Source organism: Aotus nancymaae, unplaced genomic scaffold, assembly GCF_030222135.1.
Source record: "Aotus nancymaae isolate 86718 unplaced genomic scaffold, 86718_ANA_hifiasm-v0.15.2.pri h1tg000003l, whole genome shotgun sequence".
Lineage (NCBI taxonomy): Eukaryota > Metazoa > Chordata > Mammalia > Primates > Aotidae > Aotus > Aotus nancymaae.
The window spans coordinates 17,434,955-17,454,925 of NW_026988414.1; the positions used below are offsets into that span (position 1 = coordinate 17,434,955).

At 52.1% G+C, this 19,971-nt stretch overlaps 1 protein-coding gene across 2 annotated transcripts in view; it reads left to right on the forward strand.

Moving 5' to 3' along the window:
- The window catches only part of WHRN (whirlin), a 104,104-nt gene that overhangs the window by 22,101 nt on the left and 62,032 nt on the right, over window positions 1-19,971 (forward strand). For both annotated transcript variants that reach the window (XM_064378618.1, XM_064378626.1), the window contains exons 2-3: window positions 3,943-4,161; window positions 16,535-16,660. In XM_064378618.1, the coding sequence (XP_064234688.1) occupies window positions 3,943-4,161; window positions 16,535-16,660 (345 nt within the window). The remainder of the gene's footprint in view (window positions 1-3,942; window positions 4,162-16,534; window positions 16,661-19,971) is intronic.

Genomic DNA, 19,971 nt, shown 5'->3' on the forward strand with positions numbered 1-19,971 from the left:
GCATTAACCTCCTCCCCGTTCTCAAGGTTGCTGCTGGCCTATTTATAGAACTGACCAAGAGGATTCTACTGTTGCTGGCGGTAAAGAATACAAATGATGCTCTGCTCATTGTTCTTTATTCTTTCCTTCACTTTTTTTTTTTTTAACTCCTTGGTCAACGTTTTTCTACCGTGTGGTTTCCCATCTCCATGCAGACGTTCTGGGAGAGTGGGGAGTGGCCTCTGCCATTTGCTGAGCTCCTACTGTGTGGCCAGGAAGGCTCTGAACTTCACACACCTCGTCTCATTTAGCCCACACTGCCCTGGGAGGTGGACATTGTCCTTCTCCCCAGTTCACACATGCCGCTTTGCAAGGGGGAAGCAGCTGGCCCAAGGACTCTCCACCAGCAAGCCGTGGAAGTGCGGCTGGAATCCCGTTTTCTCTGTCTCCACGATCCATGTGTGGTTTTTCCACTTGCACTCCTCTGTTCCTTTCAGACTAGACGTGGGTGCAGGAGAATGCCTACGGATGTTAATCGTTTCTTTTGAGGGCAATATGTACTTTCTTAACCAATCAGGTAGCCTTTTTTCAGGACCTACTGTGTGCTGGATGGTACTTTTATCTCTCACCAGGCTGTGAGCATCATTGAGGACCTACTGTGCACCAGACGATGCCTTGTCTCTCACCAGGCATGTGTCGTGAAGACCTTCTATGGACTTGGATATGCTTTGTTCTTCACCACACACAAGTGTCATGAGGACCTACTGTGCGCAGGACAATGCTATGCCCCTCACCAGGCTCAAGTGTCATAAGGACCTACTATATGTCAGGCAATGCCTTGTCTCACTAGGCGTGTGTCATGAAAACCTGTTATGTACCAGGCAATGCCTTGTCTCTCGTGAGGCTCAAGTGTCCTGAGGACCTACTGTGTGTGCCAGGTGATGCCTTGTCCCTCCCCAGGCATACGTGTCATGAGGACATGATGTGTGCTGGATGATGCCTTGTTTCTCACCAGGCTGCAAACCGTCATGAGGATAGGCCCAGTTTGTTTCCTCTAGGCTTGGCACACAGTAGGCGCTGGGTCAGCCCTTGTTGAATGAAAGCTGTGGTGTAGTCCTGAAGAGGAGCAGAGAAGAAGGCAGGCCAGGTGGAACAGAACTGAAGCAGAGACCTGTGCCCTCATGGAAGAGGGAGTAGTGGGCAGAGAGGAGAGGAAGAGGGAAGAGGGGTCAGGAGGATGGCCATGGAGGATGTGGTGGCCTCAGAGGCTTCTGCCAATGCCTCCTGTGCCCTGAGCCACTTTCCACTTTGCTCTGGGAGAAGCCACTTGGTCTCAGGCTTTCTCCATCCCGCATTTTCACCTTAGCAGGGATGTGATTTTCCCGACTGTTCTGCCAGGGGAGCCCCGGGGAATACTAAAAGAGTACTGTAAATCTTACCCCACTCATCTTTGCAAAAATCTTTTTTAAAAGCAGAATTTTAGAGAGACTCCATCTTCTCATTATCCCTCCACTGGGGACTGGCATTTAGCTGTGGAGTTGAGGGCCTGGGTGCCCCCTGGCTCACCCTTTCTCTGCTGAGAGAGGCTCAAATGTCAGAGAGTTGCCTCTTCCCGCAGGCCTTGCCTGGCCAGAGCCCCCTCCTGTCTTTGAAAGCTCAGCCCAGGGTCTGGTTTGTCTGTTGAGAGTGTTGGGGAGTCGATAGAGCTGTATGTGCAAATGGGGGCAAGCTTGGGGGACACAGAGAGCTAAGTGTCCACCCCGCTTCTTAGGCATGTTATATATTTCTCCAATATTGAAAGCAATGTGACTTCCTTGTGGAACATTTGGAAAATATTGAGAAACAGGAAGAGCAAAATAATAATCACCCGTAATCCTCTCACCAGAGAGCAGCACTGCCAGCATCTCGGCACATTATTCTCAGTTTTGTTTCATTTTGTTTTTCCAGTATGACTTTTCTCTTAACATAACTGACTTCATACTGTAAGGCATGATTTATAGCCTTTTAACCCCACTTAACATTAAAATATATCACATTCCCATGGCATTACAACCTTTGTAAATATGATTTCAGTGGCAGCATAAAATTTCAGTATGTGTGAATTCCATCATTTATTCAAACAGCCAGATGGTGCTGCCATAGCAAAATACCATAGCCTGGGTGGCTTTAGCAAGGTGCCCTTGTTCTCAGGTTTTGGTGAGGGCCCACTTTCAGACTTGAAAACGTCCATCTTCTCATTGTGTCCCCACGTGGAAGAGAGACCAGAACTCTCTCTCTCTCTTCCTGCAAAGCCGCTGATCCCATTATGAGGTTCCCACCCTCACGGCCTCATCTAACTCCAGTTACCCTGCAAAGGCCTCATCTCCAAAGTACCGTCACATTGAGGGTAGGGCTTTGGTGAATGGATCTGGAGGGAAACCATTCAGTCCCTGACACAGGCTGTGTTGATTAATCCTAGTGCTTAGTGACTGTCGCCTTGGGTAAATGTCTTCATCTCAGCTGCAGGTGCCTTGTGGTAAAGCAATATAGCAGACCTCAGCTTCCACCCCAGGCTGTAGAGTTTGGGCTTGCCCCTCCACACGGTGGTTCCATCTGAAGACCGGGAAATGTACAGTAAAGGTGCTGTCCACACTCAGAATTAATTGCTATGAAAAAGGAACTTTTTTTTTTTTTGAGATGAAGCCTCACTCTGTCACCCAGGCTGGAGTGCAGTGGTGCAGTCTCAGCTCACTACAACCTCTGCCTCCAGGGTTCCAGTGATTCTCCTGCCTCGGCCTGCCTAGTAGCTGGGATTACAGGTGCCCACCACCATGCCCAGCTAATTTTTATATTTTTAGTAGAGATAGGATTTTGCCGTGTTGGCCAGGCTGTTCTGGAACTCCTGGCCCCCGGTGATCTGCCTACCTCGGCCCCCCAGAGTGCTGGGATTATAAGCATGAGCCACTGCACGTGGCTGAGAAAGGAATTTCTTACTCACTCTGTGGGCAGGCAGTTTCCCTCCATTTCTTCATCTGACAAACGAGATCCCCCTTTCCCTTTGCAATCCCCCTCCCCCATTGGATTTCATTAGGATTTCATGAAATAATGCATATCAGGTGCAGTGCAGAGCGGCTGACACATATAGGCCCTTTATAAATGTTAAGCAATAGCCATAATCATTGTTTTTATCTGTCGACTCTTCTGCCTGGTATTTCATCAGGGTCCCCAAGACCACACCCGGGTTCAGTGATTCTCTGGGAAGGCTAACAGCGTTCAGCATATGGTTGTACCTGTGGCTCGGGTTTATTACAGCCAAAGGATACCGAGCAGAGTGAGCATGGGGGAAAGGTGCGTTGGGCTGAGTCCAGAGGAGACCAGGCACAGGCTTCCGTGGGTCCCCTCCCTGTGAGTTCCACAGCACACACTCATTCCTCCACTGCCCAATGGTGACAGAGGTGTGGAATGTTGTCTGTGAGGGGAGCTCATTAGAGAGCACCCATGGTTTTTACTGGGGGCTGGTGACATGGACCCTGTCTGCTCGTACCTACCTTCCAGACTCCCAGGAGGAAAGTGGCTTGAGCATAAAGCACACCGTTAATAGACATTCTAAGCACACGAGCCATATTTCTTGGGGAATGCTGGGGACACTCTCCAAATCCAAGGTCCCAGACGCCAGCCCAAGGCCGGCCCTGCACACGAGCCTGCCTGAGGATAGCAGTCTCAAGCCTGCGTCGCAAACTCCTCTGCAGAAGTATCCTAAGGGATCCTATTTCTTGTATTTGGACCACTTCAGGATAGGGGTGGGACAGATGCTCTTGTTTTCATGGGACAAAACCGAGGGCTAGAGAAGGAAAGGGATTTAGGGGCTGTCCTCTTCGTCCACATGGGGCTCTTGAGAAGAACCAAGGTCTGGGTCAGGGGAGGGTGTTTCTCAACAGCCCCAGCGCCTGCCTTCCTCTAACCTGTGTGTCCCTCTCTCCCCAGGCTCTGAAGGGCTCCAAGAAGCTGGTGCTGTCTGTGTACTCAGCAGGGCGCATCCCCGGGGGCTACGTCACCAACCACATCTACACCTGGGTGGACCCGCAGGGCCGCTGCATCTCTCCGCCCTCGGGCCTGCCCCAGTCCCACGGCGGCACCCTGAGGCAGCAGGAGGGTGACCGGAGGAGCACCCTGCACCTCCTGCAAGGTGGGGATGAGAAAAAGGTGAGTGGGGCGGGGAAAGGAGGCCCCTTCATTCCAAACCCAGAGCAGCAAAGCTGCCTGGAGGTGCCAGGAAGAAGCTGGTTCTCTGTCCAGGCTGTCTTCCCTCACGTCTCTACTGAAGGGTGGTGTTTTTTCTTTGCTTTGCTTTTTGACCTGTGTAGTGTCTGTTAGGATACAGGCTAAGCTGCCACAACAAAAGAGCTCAGATGCTGTGATTTCTTTATGTATTGGTTTATTTATTTATTTTGAGACAGAATCTCACTCTCTTGCCCAGGCTGGAGTGCAGTCGCACAGTCTTGGCTCACTGCAACCTCTGCCGCCGCCTCAGCCTCCTGAGTAGCTGGGATTACAGGCATGCAGCACCATGCCTGACCAAATACTGTGATTTAAATGAGAGGGTTTTTTTTTTTCTTTCTCCGTCATGTAACTGAATAGAGGGACAGTCTCATCTTGGGGACAGTTTTGCTCCAGGACTTATACTGGGACCCAGATTCCCTCCATCTTCCATCCCCCAGGGCGTTGCCTGTTCTTGTGGTTGAATCTGGGCCACATCAAGTCCCCATTCTAGCTCCCTGGAAAGGGGAGGAGAGGCACCTCTTTAAATTCAAGATCACCCAACTTCCCACTGGTCCAGACCCATGTGCATGGCCACACGTAGCTGCCAGGACTGTGGCCAGGATTGCTGTTCCACAGGGAATCTTGTGCAGTGTAGATCTTGGGTGTAAGGAAAAGAAACCAGCCCTGGCCATTTCACAGAGCAGGGATGTACTGGAAGGATGCGGCCAGTCCCAGAATTGAAGCTGAGAATCTCAGGGTGCAGCCTGCAGGAGGAGGATGTCCAGCATTCCGTTCTCAGTGTCCTTGCCCTGAAGATTCCCAACAAGGGAGCACCTCACGGGCTGGCAGGGATGTCTGGGGACTTTGATTGATAGGACCACCAAGACTGTAGCCGGTGGGGGAGGGGTGGTTGCTCAAAGCACCATGGAGTGTTCTAACTTGCAGAAGGGGGCAAGGACACCAATAGATGTCCCCGGTGGAGCCCTTTCCCCCCCAGATCTGGACTGTTTCTTGAAACACAAGAAGACTGGAATGTTCCCCGATGTCTAACCCTTCTCTCTGGGTGCTGTTTGCATTGCGCCCCTTGGTTACTCCTGGAACCAAGAATGTAGCTGCTGCAGGCGGCTCCCTGGTGTGTAGGACTTTGACACTGACGGCCAGGAGGCCTCATGACTTGGGGCTCCCAGCCAAGTGCCTTCCCTCTGGAGACTCTTTCTCAGCTCTCCTTTTCCTGTCGATAAGACCATAACATTTATTTAATGTGTTTTGTGTTCTTTGCTCAAACGTCAATATGCAGGACGCTGCAGAGCTCATGAGCGGCGGTGGGTAGCTCGTTGGTATGCACTGCAGCAGCCCGGGCCGCGTCAAGGCTGCCAGGGCTGGGTGGGCTCGTACCCCCTCCCCACCAGGGAACTTGTTCTCTGGCAATCTTGAGAGAATGCTGCCAGTGGGATTGAGTCACGTTCAAGGGCAGCTGTCTAGTGTCGGGCACCGACCCTGCTTCACCTTTTTCAGTCCTTTTCCTGTGCAGGGCATGGGGTGAGTTGAGCTTATCATTGATAGAGCTTGTATGCCCAGCCCTGTGCTCACAGCAGCCACCTCGCAGCCACCTCGGTGGGGGGTAGGTGTTGTCATCCCCATTTTACAGATGAGGAACCTGAGACTCAGCACTGTGGCCACCACGACCCAGCCAGCAGGTCTCCCAGTGTTTACTGAGCACCTGGGTGCCTGACGATGTTATGGGAGGTGAGAATGAAGCAGTGAACCAGAGCGCTGAGGCCCTGCTCTGAGGAAGCGTCTAGAGAGTTTGGACTGGTGGGAAGCGTGAAACGATAATCCAGAAATGAGCACTAGCGAACAAGATAAGACAATGAAGACAGTGCAAACTGATGGGAGGCAGTGAAACCAGGAGCAGGGTAGAGAGTGCCAGGGAGGGAGGGGCTGCTTTGGATGAGGTGGTCAGAGAGGACTTCTCTGAGGGGATGGCTTCTGAGCTGAGACCTAGAGAGGGAGCTGCTGTGTACCATTCAGGGACTGAAAATCCCAAGCAGCAAGGACAGCATGTGCAAAGGCCCTGAGGTAGGACTGAGGCCAGCGTCTGCAAGGATTGAGCAGATGGGAGGGTGGGGGCTGGGTAAAGTGCCTCTGGGAGTCTCCGAGTAACTCATATAAGAACGTGGGGCCGGGCACAGTGGCTCACACCTGTAATCCCAGCTCTTTGGGAGGCTGAGGTAGGAGGATTGCTTGAGCCCAGGAGTTTGAGATCAGCCTGGACAACACAGTGAGACCCCATCTCGACAAGTCATTTAAAAATTAGCCAGATGTGGTAGCATGTGTCTGTGGTCCCAGCTACTTAGGAGGCTGAGATTGGAGGAACACCTGAGCCCAGGAGGTCCAGGCTGCCATGAGCTGTGATTGCCTCACTTCACTCTAGCCTGAGTGACAGAGTAAGCTCCTGTCTCAAAAATAAAAAAAAATAATGCAGAGGTGGAGGCTGCATGAATCATACTCCAGGGAGGATCCAGAGACCACAGGAGGCAGGAGACACCCTGAACCATGCCAGAGAGAGGCCTTCCCAGATTCCACAGCCCCAGACTGGCGCATCCACCCTCCTCTTCCTTATGCAGCATGGAAAGCCCATTTCCCTATTGGGAAGAGGCATGGGCTGATGTCTCTGGATCCCTGGCTGCTGGATCTGGAGTAAGGGGCCTGGTGGGCTCTGATTCTCTTCTCTCCAGCAGCCTGGTCCCATCTTCTGATAGTCCAAAAAGCCACAACCAGACTCTTGGACCCCTAGACATAACCTCCACAGAGGAGGTGCACCTCTCAGGAGGTGGATTCTCAGGGCATAGTGACATAAAAATCACACATGTAGCCAAGTTACCCCTGAAAACCCTTATGCCGTCCACTGAAGCTGGTTATGGTTTTACAGCTCTTTTCAGGAGTGTCCTCTGTGCCATGGTATGAGAACTGTCCTGTGATGCTGGAGACAAAGAACAGAGGGAAGAACAGATGTGGTGCTCGGGGAGTCAGACCCGGCTGCTCTTAAATCACGGTCAAATCCTCAGAAGTGAACGGGGCAGGTGCAGAGAGCTCAGGGTACAGGTTCCCATGTCGTGCTAATCCACAGCCTCTACAGCTCTCATAAACTAGAATGGATTTGTCGTGGGGGGTTAAGTGGGATAGTGTCAGTGTGGCAGGGATGGTAAGACCTTGGGTCCCAGGCGGCCTGAGTTCAAACCTTGCTTCTACCTCTTGCTTTTAGTTTTTTTTGGATATATACCCCCAAGTAGAATTGCTGGACCATATGGTGGTTGTATTTTTAATTTTTTGAGGATCCGCCATAATGTTTTCCCTAGCGTCTGCACCACGTTCCATTCCCACCAGTGCTGCACAGGGTTCCACTTCCTCCGCGTCCTGGCCAGCACTTCTTCTTCTGTTGTTTTGATGGTGGCTGTCCTTGTGGGTGTGAGATAGTATGAGTTTTTTCCTGATGTGTCTTCACTTTGGGCCTTTATGTGATGCCTTAGCAACGTGATGACAGCGCTGAGGGTCCCAGCAGGGACTTGGTGGTGTTCAGGGGTAAGGTCAGTTCTGCCTCTTTTTAAGCTCTTGATCCTAACCATTCCCTTATTTCACCTCCCCAGTGTGAGGAAGCAGGTTTGTGGCACAAGACTTGTTCTGGCACATTCCATGAGGTATAAATGTGATACATGTCCTCTGAAAGGGACAGTGAGAGTGCCATGGTGTGTAGAGGAGGAAGATCCTGCCCACCAGAGAAATTGGGGAAGGCATCCTGGAAGAGGCAGCATTTTAGGTTTGGATATGTGGCAGTGGAAGGGAAGGGTGATCCAGACAGAAGGAATAGCATGACAATGTCCAGAGGTTAGAGAGCACAAGACGGGTCGTAAGCAATTCCTTTGGCTGTGAAACAAGGTTGGAGAAGTAGAATATGGAGTTGGCTCCTGCAGGCCGAGATGCTGGGCTGGGAATGTGTGGGTGGGGGACAGTTTATTTCTGTAGACAACAGAGACTCGCTGGGCATTCTCTTAAATGGCGAGGGAAGAAGGGCAAAATCAATTCCAGGTTTGCAAAGACCTTTAGCAAGACCATGAAAAAGAAGGTGTGCAAAGCTCATTTTCAAGAGGGGTGAGAGTGTCTAAGTATAAACACAAAGAACTTCTGGAGCCGGTGATGATGTTTCTTGTTTTAGTCAAGGTGAGCTTCAAAGGGGGAAAATGAGCCTCTGGGGAAGGTGCTAGCATTCCCTCCCGTGTGCATATTCAGAATGAGATTCTTCCTGAGTTGAGTGGAGTGAACTCATTTCTTTGAAATGGCTTGAAATGGAGGATGGTTTGAATCAGCTCACAGGACTGGGATGGCAGGAGAGTAGGAAGGAAGACCCAGGGGAGGAGGCTGCATCAGGATGGGAGAGTGAGGGTGTTGCTTTGGGGTCTTTGGGGTGGAGGGAACAAGCATGTTTCCAGACCCTGCTCTGAGGCAGGCGCCTTCTCTTCTCCTCTGTGCCTCCCACAGGCTTGGGGATGTGGTCTGAACTGCAGGACTGATCGTCTGTTCTTGGGTTCTGACTGTGAAGGTGTGGGGGCTCAGCCTGGGGCCATTGCAGAGCATGCAACAGAAAGTCACAGATGGGTGTTCAGAAGAAGGCTTGCTTCTCCTGCCTCTGCTGCTTCCACACACCACACTTACACTTCTGTCACCCATATTTTTTGGAGATGGGGTTGTTAACCTGGTGATGAACCAGCATCAGAGTGATGGAACCGCAGCTTCCCAGGGCTTTATCTCTGCACTGCAGCTTTCAGATTTCACTGAAAACTGGTTTTGTAGAGTCATTTGACTGACAGGCCAGTCATATAAAATACCTACAGATAGTATCATTACTCCCATTTTCCAGATAAGAAAATGGAGGCCTGGAGAGCCTGCATGAATCATCCCAGGTCATACAGCTAGAGAGCGGCTGGGGCAGGTCATGCTCACATTCTCGGGCTTACGCCTGGTCCCTTCAGTGTCCCCTGGCTCTGCTGGCCCATGCACGGCCACAGTGGTGGCTTGGCTCCCTCCAGGTGGAGAGACTGCAGAGCCTGCCTGCCACAGCACCAGTGATCTTGGTCAGCATCTGGAATCTGCTCTGGGAGTGATGAGGGCAGGAACAGCTATTTGTAGAACTCAGATGCCCCTCTCATCTGCCCGGTCATTTGCCCATGAACTTTATTGAGAACCTCCTAAGTCTTGTTCCACTGCAGTGTCCCTGTCCCACAGCCCTCAACTCTGCAATGAGCAGTGAGAACCTGCTGCAGCAGAAGCAGCCACTCCGCCAAGCTCATGTGTCTCCAGCAGCCACAGAAACAAGATGGCACCTGCCTTCAGCTCAAGCTTCTTCAAGCCTGGAACACAAGGAGAGGGGGCTTTGGGCTCAGCAGCACTGGATGTGAAGCCTGTTTCTGAAACTTCCTGGCTGTGTGACCTTGGGCAAGCCACTTAACCTTGAATGAGTCACGTAAGCTTCCCCATCCTTGATTGGAGGATGGTCACACCAGCCATGTGAGGCTGTTTCAAGGAGTAATAATCAAGGCTCATAAGCACAGAGCACAGTGCCTGGACATAGCGATGAATTCCATCAACAGCCATCAGTTACTGAATGCTGTCTAGGTACTAGTCTCCTTCCCCCAAAGTATGTACCTTTGAGTGCTCTGTGTACTGGGGCTACAGCAGTGCTGTGTACGCTAAGAGTGCTCGCTCTGCATACTGGGGATACATCAGTGAACAGACAAAGAACAGACCACACCTTGGCCACTGTCAAGGGCTGACACTCTAGTGTGTTGTGGGGGGACCATGAGGGGCATTAGAAGAAACAATATACAGTCTATTGTAAAATGGGGAGAACTAAGCAAGGAAGAGGCATGGGGGCATGAGAGGGTGGTGTATGCGTGGGGCAGTGTTAGAGAAGGGGCAGGGAAGGCCTCACTAAGAAGGTGACAAAAGAAAGGGTCTGGGCCAGTTACAGTGGCTCACACTTGTAATCTCAGCACTTTGGGAGGCTGAGGCAGGTGGATCACGAGGTCAGGAGTTTGAGACCAGCCTGGCTAACATGATGATATGCTGTTTCTACTAAAAATACAAAAATTAGCTGGGCTTGGTGGCACACACCTATAATCCCAGCTACTTGGGAGGTTGAGGCAGAAGAATCGCTTGAACCTGGGAGGCAGAGGTTGCAGTGAGCCGAGAGCTTGCCACTGTACTCCAGCCTGGGTGATACAGCGAGACTCCATCTTAAAAAAAAAAAAAAAAAAGAAAGGGTCTGGAGCTGATGAGGAAGTGATTGTACACGGATCCGTCTCATCTGGGCAGAGTGCCCGAGGTGGCTGGAGGCCTCAGGCAGGCGAGCAGGGTCTCTGGAGGAACAGCAGCAAGACCTATGGGATTACAGAGGAGTGAGGCAGCAGGCACAGGCAACCAGGCCGAGTTTGGGACTTGACTCTGAGTGATATGGGTGCCATGGCAAAGCTTTGAGCAGAGGAGGGATCTGGTCCAGCCAGACTGCACAGCTACTGGATGGAGGGTAGATGGCAGGAGCAAGGGTGGAAGTGGGGAGCCCTGGCATCTTCATCTTTACAACAGCCCTGGACGGTGCTATGAGTTAGGGGTGCTTTTGGCTGGGATCACAGAAAGCCTGTATCGCAGGAGCACAGACACTCATGTGTTCGCTGCTCTCTTTGGAAGTATAGCGCTGGGCAGCCCCAGCTGTGGTTTGCCAGGGAGTGAGTCTCTCCTTGCTCCTGTTATTGGCTCTTGCCTTGGGCTTGTTGCTTCACAGCTGCAAGATAGCAGCCACTGCTCCTGCCATCACAGCCTTTCGCAGCCGTGCCCAAATCAGAGTGGGTGGAGGGAACAGGAGGCCCTTCTCTTCCTGTATTTCTGTCTTTTCACAGTGGAGAACCTTACCCAAAATCCCCTAGCAGACATCCCCAACCATGCCTCTTGGCCAAAACTGGCCCAGAACTACCTACCTGTATTTCAGTCCCTGGTAGAGGGGAACGGATGACCTAGACTGGTGTCATCTCCTGGAGCTGCTCCGCTTGCCTCTGGACATAGTTGAGGCTCCGCGGCAAGGCAGGAAGGGAGATGGCTGCTGACTTGGCCATGGGCAGTGCTGGCCCCAGGCAGGTCGCACAATTCTCATTTTATAGATTGGGCAACTGAAGATCTGAGAAGCAACAGGCTTATCCTAAGGGTGCCCAAGAATGGGGGCAGAACCAGGACTTGAACTCAGGTCCGTGAGAGGCAGTGTGGTGCTTTGGTTAAATGCCCAGGCACTGCAGACAGGCCACGCTGCTGGCTATGTGAATCTCAGCCCCATCATTTCACCCCTCAGTGAGAGTCGAGCCTCAGTTTCCTCCTCTGGAAAGTGGGAATAACAACAAAACCATAGAGGAGGAGTGAGGATTCAATGAGGTAATGTGTGCAAAGTGCTGAGCACGGCGCCTGGGACATAGGGAGCACTCAGTACATTTAGTGATCAATTTCGTGAGTTATTATTCTATTAATATTATTAGCAGTAGTGCTGTTAGTTTCACTGGGCCAGGCTGTGTCTCACAGTGTTGTTTGCTTTCCCATAGATGAATTCCGTTTCGTGCCAAATGCTGGTTGAATTTTCAGCAAGTGATTGAGGCAGATTACCCTGTGCTTGATAGAACTGTCATTACAGTTCTGTGATAAAGACTCATTTTATTCCGATGTAAAGAATTTATGGGGAGGTGGCGGGGAGGTGGGGAGGTTTGTTTTCATCCTTGGTATTCAGAGGGGGCTGCTGCAGACAAGGGCTGCCATCTGTGTGTTCCTGGGCTTGGCTGCAAAGACACCCAAGCTCCTCTCGGCTCTCTCCCTACCGAGATCTTCATGTCCTGGAGCTGCAAGGGCCCCAGGTGGGGGTGGCGGGGTGGAGCGAGGTGGAGGACTGACTGCAGGTCACCCAAGGAGCTGGGATCCTGGGTGTGTAGACCCCAGGCCAGGCCTGGCTTGTGCCAAGTCCTTAAGGTACAGCATGGAGGAGAGGGCCCTTCCAGGCGTGGCAGGAGTGGGGGTCAGGGCAGGAGCTGCTTACTGTGTCCTCAGCCAGCCTCTCTGCTCTGTCCCTGGTCTGAACCCCACCTTCCTCCCACATCACCACCTCATAAGACACATCTCCTCTCATGGGGGAGCTCCAGATCCCCTCTCCTCCCTGTCCCCAGGAGTCTCCCCGCAGTCCACAATGGAGTCTGTCACCGCCCTGTCCGCTCACAGCCCAGCCTCTTAGCCTGGCTCATGGCACCCTCACCAGCCAAGTGAATTTCAGTCATTTTCCCTGCTCTCCTGGCACACTCTGGCCATATAGGACCCTAGTGGTGACTCCAGGAGGCTGCGCGCTGTCCTATGTGTGGGCTTAGCACATGTCGTTGGTCCTGGGGTGGCATCTTCCCTCCTCTGGCGCTGGCTGCCCCCCCACCCCGCCCCAGCCTTTAAGGCTCAGTGGTCATATTTCTGGGGAACTCTGCCTGTGGCTGGGCTCCTGGGAATAGACTCTGAGACCAAGATTTGCCTGAAAAAGGTTTATAGGAGTATCCCCAAGTTTGAAGATGTCCACCTCCTCCTCCCTGGAACCTGTGAGTGGAACCTTATATAGCAAAAGGGATGTTGCAGATGTGAGTGAGTGACGGTCTTGACATGGGGGATTCTCCAGGTGGGCCCAGTGTCATCACAAGGGTCCTTGTAAGACAGAATCAGGAGGTCAGAGAAAGGGAGATATGATGATAAAAGCAGAGAGTGACTGATTAGAAGATGCTGTGCTGCCAGGCTTGAAGTTGGAGGATGGGACCGTGAACCAAGGAATGCAGGTGGCCTTTAGAAGCTGGGAGAGGCAAGGAAGCGGGTTCTCCTCCAGAGCCTCTAGGAGGAGTGGGGTCCTGTTGGCACACTTTATACTCCAGCCTCCCAAATGGTCAGATAACAAATCTGTGTTGCTCTTAGGCTCTGACTGTGGTGATTTGTTTACCGCGGCAGCAGTGCCCTGGGGTCAGTGCTGGCAAAGGAGTGAGGGATACAGGATGGGGCTGTGGTGCCCTCTCAACACGGGTCTCGGCAGGTTCCACAGGGAGCTCTGGAGCTGGGATGGCCCTGCAGAGGTGTCCAGAATTGAGGCAGGGGCTGGCTTTTACCCAGCCCCATCAGCCACTAGCCACAGAGCTGCTTCCGGGGAGGGATGTGACCCTGGTGAGGTGCTCCCTTGGCCTAGGGCAGTTCTTGAGGAGGGACTTGCTGCCATGGGGAGGAGCACCTTGGTCCTGGAGGGGGTGCACTGTCCCTTCCTGGGTGGCCTTGATCTTTCCTCTCAGCATTCTCTTACCACCTGATGACTCCTGAGCCTCTGGAGGGACCCAGCACAAGGCCTAGCACAGACTCCAGGCTCGGAGGCGTTTGGATGAAACTCCAGCCTGGTCATCCCGGCCTGTGCAGCAGCCCACAGTCATCGTCCCCCATGAGGAAGGCTGTGGCACGTTTTCCAGGTCGCACCTGCTGGCTTGGCCAAGATGCCACTGTGAGGATAACCACAGACACTGTTTCCTAGTGCTTCCCTGTGCCAGCCACGACCCGACACAGTCCCTACAAATGGACCCATTCATCCCTCACAGCAGCCCAGCGAAGTGGGCATGACTGGTTTCCCCGTTTTCTAGATGAGGAAACTGAGGCACAGAGAGGTGAAGCAACTTGGCCGGGGTCACACACCTAGCAAGTTGGCATTCTGGCTCTGGAGCCCGAACATGTATTAACCACCATGCTGTGTCGCCTCTCAAATACACAGAGCTGCCTGTGACAAGGGACCAGGTTGGGCCTTGAACCCAAGTCCCCTCAGATCTGTTCAGGCCTTGGAGCTGGCACTGCACTGGGGCAGGACGGGTCAGATCATGGGCGCTGGGTCACTGTTCCCCAGTCTGACCTCCAGTGTCCGCAGAGCCTGCTGTTTCCAGGACATCTATCGAACCAGCGGCCGCCTGTGGGTCTCCTGCTTGCTCCCTGCCGAGCTCCACGGGCCTCACCAGGGCCCGCCTTACTAACTCGGTCATTCTGTCTGAGGAGCAAACTAGGGCTGGTCCCACAGACCTGGGATTATCCCTGGCATTACCCCACGAGCTAGACCACCCTGCCGTACTGCGGAGTCCGCCGTCCTGGAACCAAACCCTGGAGAGTCACTGTCGGCAGCCAACAGGAGCAGAGCCACCACTTTTGTTTCCAAGTGGTGGTCATCAGAGAGAAGCAGTGCATTAAAGGGTTCTGGGTTCCCGAGGTGGGCAGAACCCAGGTCTGACTTGGTCACGAGTCGGCTGCGACTGTGTGACATTGTCCGGTTTCCTAACAGGACTTATGTGTGCAACAGAACCAACAGTAGCTGATATTTATTGCGCATCTACTAGGGGCCAGAGACCGGCCACACGCTCTGACTTGTCTCTTAATCCTCTTCTTGGTAACCTTATAAGACAGGCAGATATTATTGTCATCCTCATTTTTAGGGGAGGAGGCTGAGGCACAGAGAGGTTAAGTAACTTGCTCAAGGTCACACAGCTGTGCCCTCCCCTGGAACGCTGGGACTTGAGTCTGTATTCTTCACCACCTCTCCCCTGAGACAACATGTTTAAAGGGCACAGAACGCTTGCTAACTCTTGGATGACTAACTTCCGAAATAGAAATCTGGCTGGATGGCCTTCCCTACTGCAATGAGCTCTTTCCTTGTGCCTGAAGATCCCCACCGTCCCTGTCCCGTGGGCAGTCACACTGCTCTCTTTGGATCCCTCGCATGTCACCGGGTCTTGTTGCCGCGTTTCTGGCCTCTTTGGGCTGGGTTTCGGCTATTCCGGTCCCCTGCTTGCTTTTCCATGAATCCGCCTTTTATACCCAAGGTACACTTAACCAGCACGTTCCTGCGGCTTCCCTCATGGATCAGGACCCCTTCCGTAATCTGCCTGCAGCCCCCACTGCCTGTCCTCCCGAGCCCCACCCTGGCCCCCAGCACTCACTACTCTGGCCACAGCGACTCACCTCCTCCCAGGCGGTGCTTGCCCTCCTAACTGAGCACTGACGTGAGCCTCCCATATCCCTGGAATGCTCCATTCCCCCTTCCCCGCCCCCTGGCTGACTCTCGCTCACCCTCCCATCTCATTAGAGACGCCACTGTCTCCAGGAAGCACCCCCCACCCCAGTCAGGACCACTGCTCCTTCTCTGCACCCATGTGGCCCTCAAGCTGCTTTGTCACACGCTGATCACACTGCCCATGAAGGTCAGTTGACTGTCTGTACCACTAGACTGTGGGCCCCTCGTGAGCAGGACTGTGTCTATCTCATCTCCAAGCCCCAGCTCTGGGGCTGCATTTAGTGGGCAAACCCTATGTATGTAGAGCTAGGGACCGTCATGGTCCCTCAGGACGGATGGCAGAGCAGAAGACCCCAGGAAGGCAGAAGACCTCCAGGGAAACAGCAGACATCAGGAGAAACAGACTCCTGAGGTGACAGGAGACCCCTGGGGAGGCAGGAGACCCCTGAGATAACAGGAGACCCCTGAAATGATAGGAGACCCCTGAGATAACAGGAGACCCCTGAAATGATAGGAGACCCCTGAGGTGACAGGAGACCCCTGAAATGATAGGAGACCCCTGAAATAACAGGAGACCCCTGAAATGATAGGAGACCCCTGAGGTGACAGGAGACCCCTGAGGTGACAGTAGACCCCTGAGATAACAGGAGACCACTGAAATGATAGGAGACTTCTGAGGTGACAGGAGGCCCCTGAGGTGACGGGAAACTCCTGGGGAGGCAGGGTGGTGGCTGCTCTGATCCTGGCCTGAGCCTTGATCCTAAGTAGGGAAGATGTCGCCTAATTGAGACCGAGGGGCGTGAACAGTCACCCCCTGACTGAAGCCTCAGGTGAACCTGGCCACTGTGACTTGAAGAAGAGGTGGAGTGTCTGAGTAGTCTCGGATGCTAGCCCTGAGGGGATCCTGGAGGTCATCTCCCTCAGCACCTTCTTCCTACTGTGTGCAGCTGTGACCCAGAGAGCGTGAGGGGCTTCCTCAAGGTCACCCATCAAGTCAGAGGCGGAGCTGGGGCAGGAAGTGGAATGTTCTAAGGTATCTTCCAGGACTTGGCCTGGGCCTTCTTGCCAGCCGGATAAGCTGTGCTCTTCCAGGTACAAGAGCAGGCTCTGCAGCCTGCTGTCTCCTGAAGGTATGGCTCCCTGAGTCCCTCTGATGTTCTCCTCTCCCTCTTACAGGTGAACCTGGTGCTGGGGGACGGCCGGTCGCTGGGCCTCACGATCCGTGGGGGAGCTGAGTACGGCCTTGGCATTTACATCACTGGTGTGGACCCAGGCTCTGAAGCAGAAGGCAGCGGGCTCAAGGTGAGGGGAGGGTGTGAGGGAGGGCAAGCTCTGTGCATGGAGCTCTTTGCTGCTGATTTTAATCAGACTTCCGGCAGAGCAATCAGCACCCCACCTTGAGGACTGGTCCCAGCTGGGAAGCCCTCCCTGGCTGCTGTACCTCTAAATTCACAGCTCACAGCAGCAGCGGGGTGGCCGCCTACGTGGCGTGGGCAGCAGGCCAGCCTGAACTTGTCGTGCTGCTGTTTTGCAAACACTGCTGATGGCCCGTGATGGCCCGTGATGGCCCTGACTTCGGGGTGTGTTAGGATGTGTTAACAGGGAAGAGGAGAGAAAGTGATGTGCAGGGTTGGGGTTCCCTGGGCAGCTTCAGGCCTGGCATTCAATCCAGACAACTAGCAGTTGTTGAAATGATATTATCGGCTCCCATTTTATTTATTTTTATTTTTATTTTTATTATTTATTTATTTATTTATTTTATTTATTTTTTTAAGAGATGGGATCTCGGTATGTTGCCCAGGCTAGAGTGCAGTTGCGATCCCACTACTGATCAGCATGGGAGTTTTGACCTGCTCCGTTTCCGACCTGGGGTGGTTCACCCCTCCTTAGGCAACCTGGTGGTCCCCCGCTCCCGAGAGGTCACCATATTGATGCCGAACTTAGTGCAGATACCTGATCGGCATAACGCACTGCAGCCCAGAACTCCTGGGCTCAAGCGATCCTCCAGCCTCAGCCTCCCGAGTAGCTGGGACTACAGGCACGTGCCACCGTGCCCGGCTATTAGCTCCCATTTTAAGAAGCCTAACTGTGTGCCCAGCATTTGTGATCCACTTTACACATATCATCTCGTTGACTCCTCAAGCTGCCCTGAGGGGTAGGGTATTACTACACACATTTTCCAGTTGGAGAAACTGAAGCATAGAGAGGTTAAATTGACTTGTCCAAGGCCACACAACTGGTGGGTTGCACAGCAGAATTTGAAGTTAGGCAGTCTGAATTTCAAAGCCCTCACTTAGCACCCTGCTGGGGAGCCCGGGAACTTGCTCAGAGAGATGAAAGGAGGATGCTGGACCCAGGACACCAATCACCAAATTAAAGAGCACAGTGTGTTTGGGCTAAATTCTGATGCCGGGGATGCCACAGCAGCAGCGATGGGTAGTGGTGACCATGGCACAGGTGGCCTTTCAGCCAGGCCATGGGGAGTGCGAGAGAGAGGGATGGGTAAAGGGGATAGATGGGAGCGGCTGGCCAGAGGACCACACGTGTCTGACTGTTGGTGACTCACTGCATGGATGCCTAGTCTGTGTGCAAAGTCAGGGGAACACAGAACATGATGAGGCTGAGTCTTTGTAACAAAGGGCCTTCCTGGCATGCCCCGATATCACGAGATTTCATTCTTCACGCAGACAAGAAGAAAAGGTCACATGTGGCCACCAAACCACATCATGGCAGACAGGCTAGAGTCCAGAGTCGATGCGTCCGTCAGGTTCTCTTAGGAAACAGGCATCGTGGGAAGAGCTCTGGGTTTGCCGTAGGGGAGACTGGGTTCAAGTCCCAGTTTTGTTGCTTTTGCTGTCACAGCTGTGTGACCTTGGAGAGGCCCTCCACCTGTCTGGGCTTCCCTTTCCTGTATAGTAATACTAAGTAAGCCCTCTCCAGACACTGAACCTGCTGGCATCTTGATCTTTGACTTCCAAAACTGTGAGACATACATGTCTGTTGTTTATAAGCCACCTAGTCTCTGGTACTTTGATATAGCAGCCCAGAGGGACAAAGGCAGACATCATCATCATCATCATCATCATCATCTTCATCACTGACGTAATCATTAACATCTGTCGTGTCTCCCCTTTCCCAGTTACTCTTCCGAGTGCTTTACATCATTAACTTGCTTCCCCTTCCTATATAATAATAATAGATAACATTCCTTTCTCAGGATTATTGCAAAGATCACATGGGGGAACTATGTAGTATAGTAAATATCGCCATAGATTGTGTTCCTCCAAAATTCATGCATTGAAATCCTTACCCACGAGGTGATAGTATTAGGAGGTGTGGCCTTTGGGAGGTGATTAGGTCATGAGGGTGGAGCCCCATGAATGGGATTAGTGCCCTTATAAAAAACGCTGCAGGGGCTGCCTCACCCCTTCCACCTTGTGAGAACACAGCAAGAGGGCACAGTCTGTGAACCAGCAGATGGGTCCTCACCAGCCAGTGAACCTGCTGGTGTCTTGATCTTGGACTTCCAACCTCTAAAACTGTGAGATGTGAATTCCTGTTGCTTATAAGCCACCCAGTCTGTGGTACATTGTTATAGCAGTCCAAATAGACTCAGACAAACATTATCATCGTCGTCATTATCGACGTGGTAATTTACACTGATCATGTGTCTTTTCTCCCAGGTGCTCTTCCGGGTGCTTTACATCATTAACTCGTTTAACCTCATGATACTCTCGTGAAAGTAGGTTCTGTTGTGAGCACCATTTTTATTAGTTTTAATTTTTGTGGGTACATAGTAGGTGTATACATTTGGGGGATACATGAGATGTTTGAATACAGGCATGCAGTGTGTAATAATCGCATCGTGGAGAATGGGGTATACATCCCCTCAAGCATTTACCTTTTGGTGAGCACCATTTTACAGGCTCAGTAGGTGAGACTCAGAGAGTTGCACAGTGAATGAGAGGGAAAGCCAGGATTCCCATCCAGGAATGAGGAGTCTGGTTCTAGAACTGTGCCCATAACCAGGCCAGCCAGATGGGTAGGAGGTGTTCCACAGTGTTGGTTGGGTCTAGTTGATTCTGAAACGTGTTGGATCTAGGTACTTGCTTTGCTTTTGGCAGGTAGGAGTGAAGCTTTGTTGGGACTCCAGGAGGAAATAATCTTATAATATTCTGTATGAAATTTTTGTTTAATAAATTTATGTTGGAATAATTTTAGTCTTAGTGAAAAGTTGCAGAGAGTTTCTGTTTATCCTTCACCCAGCTTCCTCTAATGTTGACATCATGTATAACTGTGGTATATTTGTCAAAACCGAGAAACTAACATCAGTACAATATCATTAAACACACTATAGGCTTTATTCACAGTTTCTCCGCTCATGTCTTTTTTCTGTTCTAGGATCCAGCCTATTCCAGCATACCACATTGCATTTAGTCTGTATGAAGTTTAAAAGCCATTTATTGTCCAAAAAAAAACTTAAAGGTTAGAGGCAGTTTCTAAACACAGAGTAAAGATTTTAAATAAGTGGAGAAGATTGGGGAGGTGGAAAATGGTGGCAGAGGGAAAGAGATGAAGCCTGGATGAGTGATTTCCCAGAGCACCTGCTGTGT